At 40.4% G+C, this 1,279-nt stretch overlaps 1 protein-coding gene across 1 annotated transcript; it reads left to right on the top strand.

Moving 5' to 3' along the window:
• Window positions 1-341: 341 nt before the first annotated feature.
• LOC123660995 (histone-lysine N-methyltransferase SETMAR-like) lies at window positions 342-965 on the top strand. Its single transcript, XM_045596010.1, has one exon. The coding sequence runs from the start codon at window positions 342-344 to the stop codon at window positions 963-965; it is 624 nt and encodes a 207-aa protein (XP_045451966.1).
• The last annotated feature ends 314 nt before the right edge of the window (window positions 966-1,279 follow it).

The following is a 1,279-nucleotide window of genomic DNA, read 5'->3' as shown; positions in this document are numbered from 1 at the left end:
TTACTGTATATCGATGTATGTGTGTGAGTATGAATAAATGTTTATTATTATTATTATTAAATATGGGAAAAATCGAATATCGTGCTGTTATAAAGTTGCTTACCGAGTAAGGAAAATCAGTTGCGACCATAATGGATGAGATGTCATCGGTTTACGGTGACTCTTGTCTAGGAAAACCCATGGTGTACAAGTGACACAGTTTGTTTAAAAAAGGAAGGGAATCCCTTGAAGACGACCCGAGGCCGGGCAGGAGCATCGAGGTGACCACGCCAGAACTTATCCAAAAAGTCGAAAAACTTGTACTCAACGATGCTCGACTAAAGAAGAAACAACTCGCAGAAATGGTTGGCGTATCCGATACAACCAGTTTTAAAATCCTGCACGATCATCTTGGCATGACTAAGGTCAGCACAAGATGGGTACCGAGAATGCTCACGCCGCCTCAAAAACAACAACGCGTAGAGTGTTCACGTGCATTTTTGGACCTCTGCAATGAAGACAAGGATGGTGTATTGAGTCGAATTGTTACTGAAGACGAAACTTGGGTTCATCATTATAAATCTGAGTCGAAACAAGACTCTATGCAGTGGCATAAAAAGGGCACATCACCCCCCAAGAAGTTTAAGGTGTCACAGTCGGCTGGGAAACTCATGGCAACGGTATTTTGGGACTCAGAAGGAATATTATTGATCGATTATAAAGATAAAGGTGTTTCTATAACCGGAGAATACTACGTTTTAATATTAGAGCGATTAAAAGAAGCCATTAAACAGAAAAGACGGGGAAAATTGACGAAAGGTGTGCTGCTTTTGCACGACAATGCGCCCGTCCACAAGAGACGCGTTGCGTTGGCTGCCCTGCTTAAAGTAGGCTTCGACATTTTGAACCACCCACCCTACAGCCCAGACCTGGCCCCGAGTGATTATTACCTCTTTCCAAAAATGAAAAAAAGAGCTGCGGAGTAAAAAAATTACCACCGATGATGAAGTTAAAGAGGCAGTTTCAGCGTATTTTGAGGACAAAGACAAAACATTTTTTATGAGGGTATAAATAAATTAATTGAAAGATCTGAAAAATGTGTCCGTCTTGCAGGTGAATATATTAAAAAGGAAAAATAATTTGGTTTTTTTATTTCAACCCCTTACCCTTCATTCCGCGAACATAAAAACGCTCCCTCGTAGCTACGGTAATCGCTTACCATCAGGTGACCCGTCCGCTTGTTTGGCGATCTAGTTACATAAAAAAAGTCAGAAAATAAAAATATATACTCGTATATTTA

This window comes from Melitaea cinxia, chromosome 16 (genome assembly GCF_905220565.1).
Source record: "Melitaea cinxia chromosome 16, ilMelCinx1.1, whole genome shotgun sequence".
Classification (NCBI taxonomy): Eukaryota; Metazoa; Arthropoda; class Insecta; order Lepidoptera; family Nymphalidae; genus Melitaea; species Melitaea cinxia.
This window is presented reverse-complemented; position numbering and strand designations above follow the sequence as displayed.

What these genes read in the sequence shown, in the direction of transcription:
- LOC123660995 (XM_045596010.1), top strand. Translation starts at nt 342, where the DNA reads ATGGTTGGCGTATCCGATACAACCAGTTTTAAAATCCTGCACGATCAT.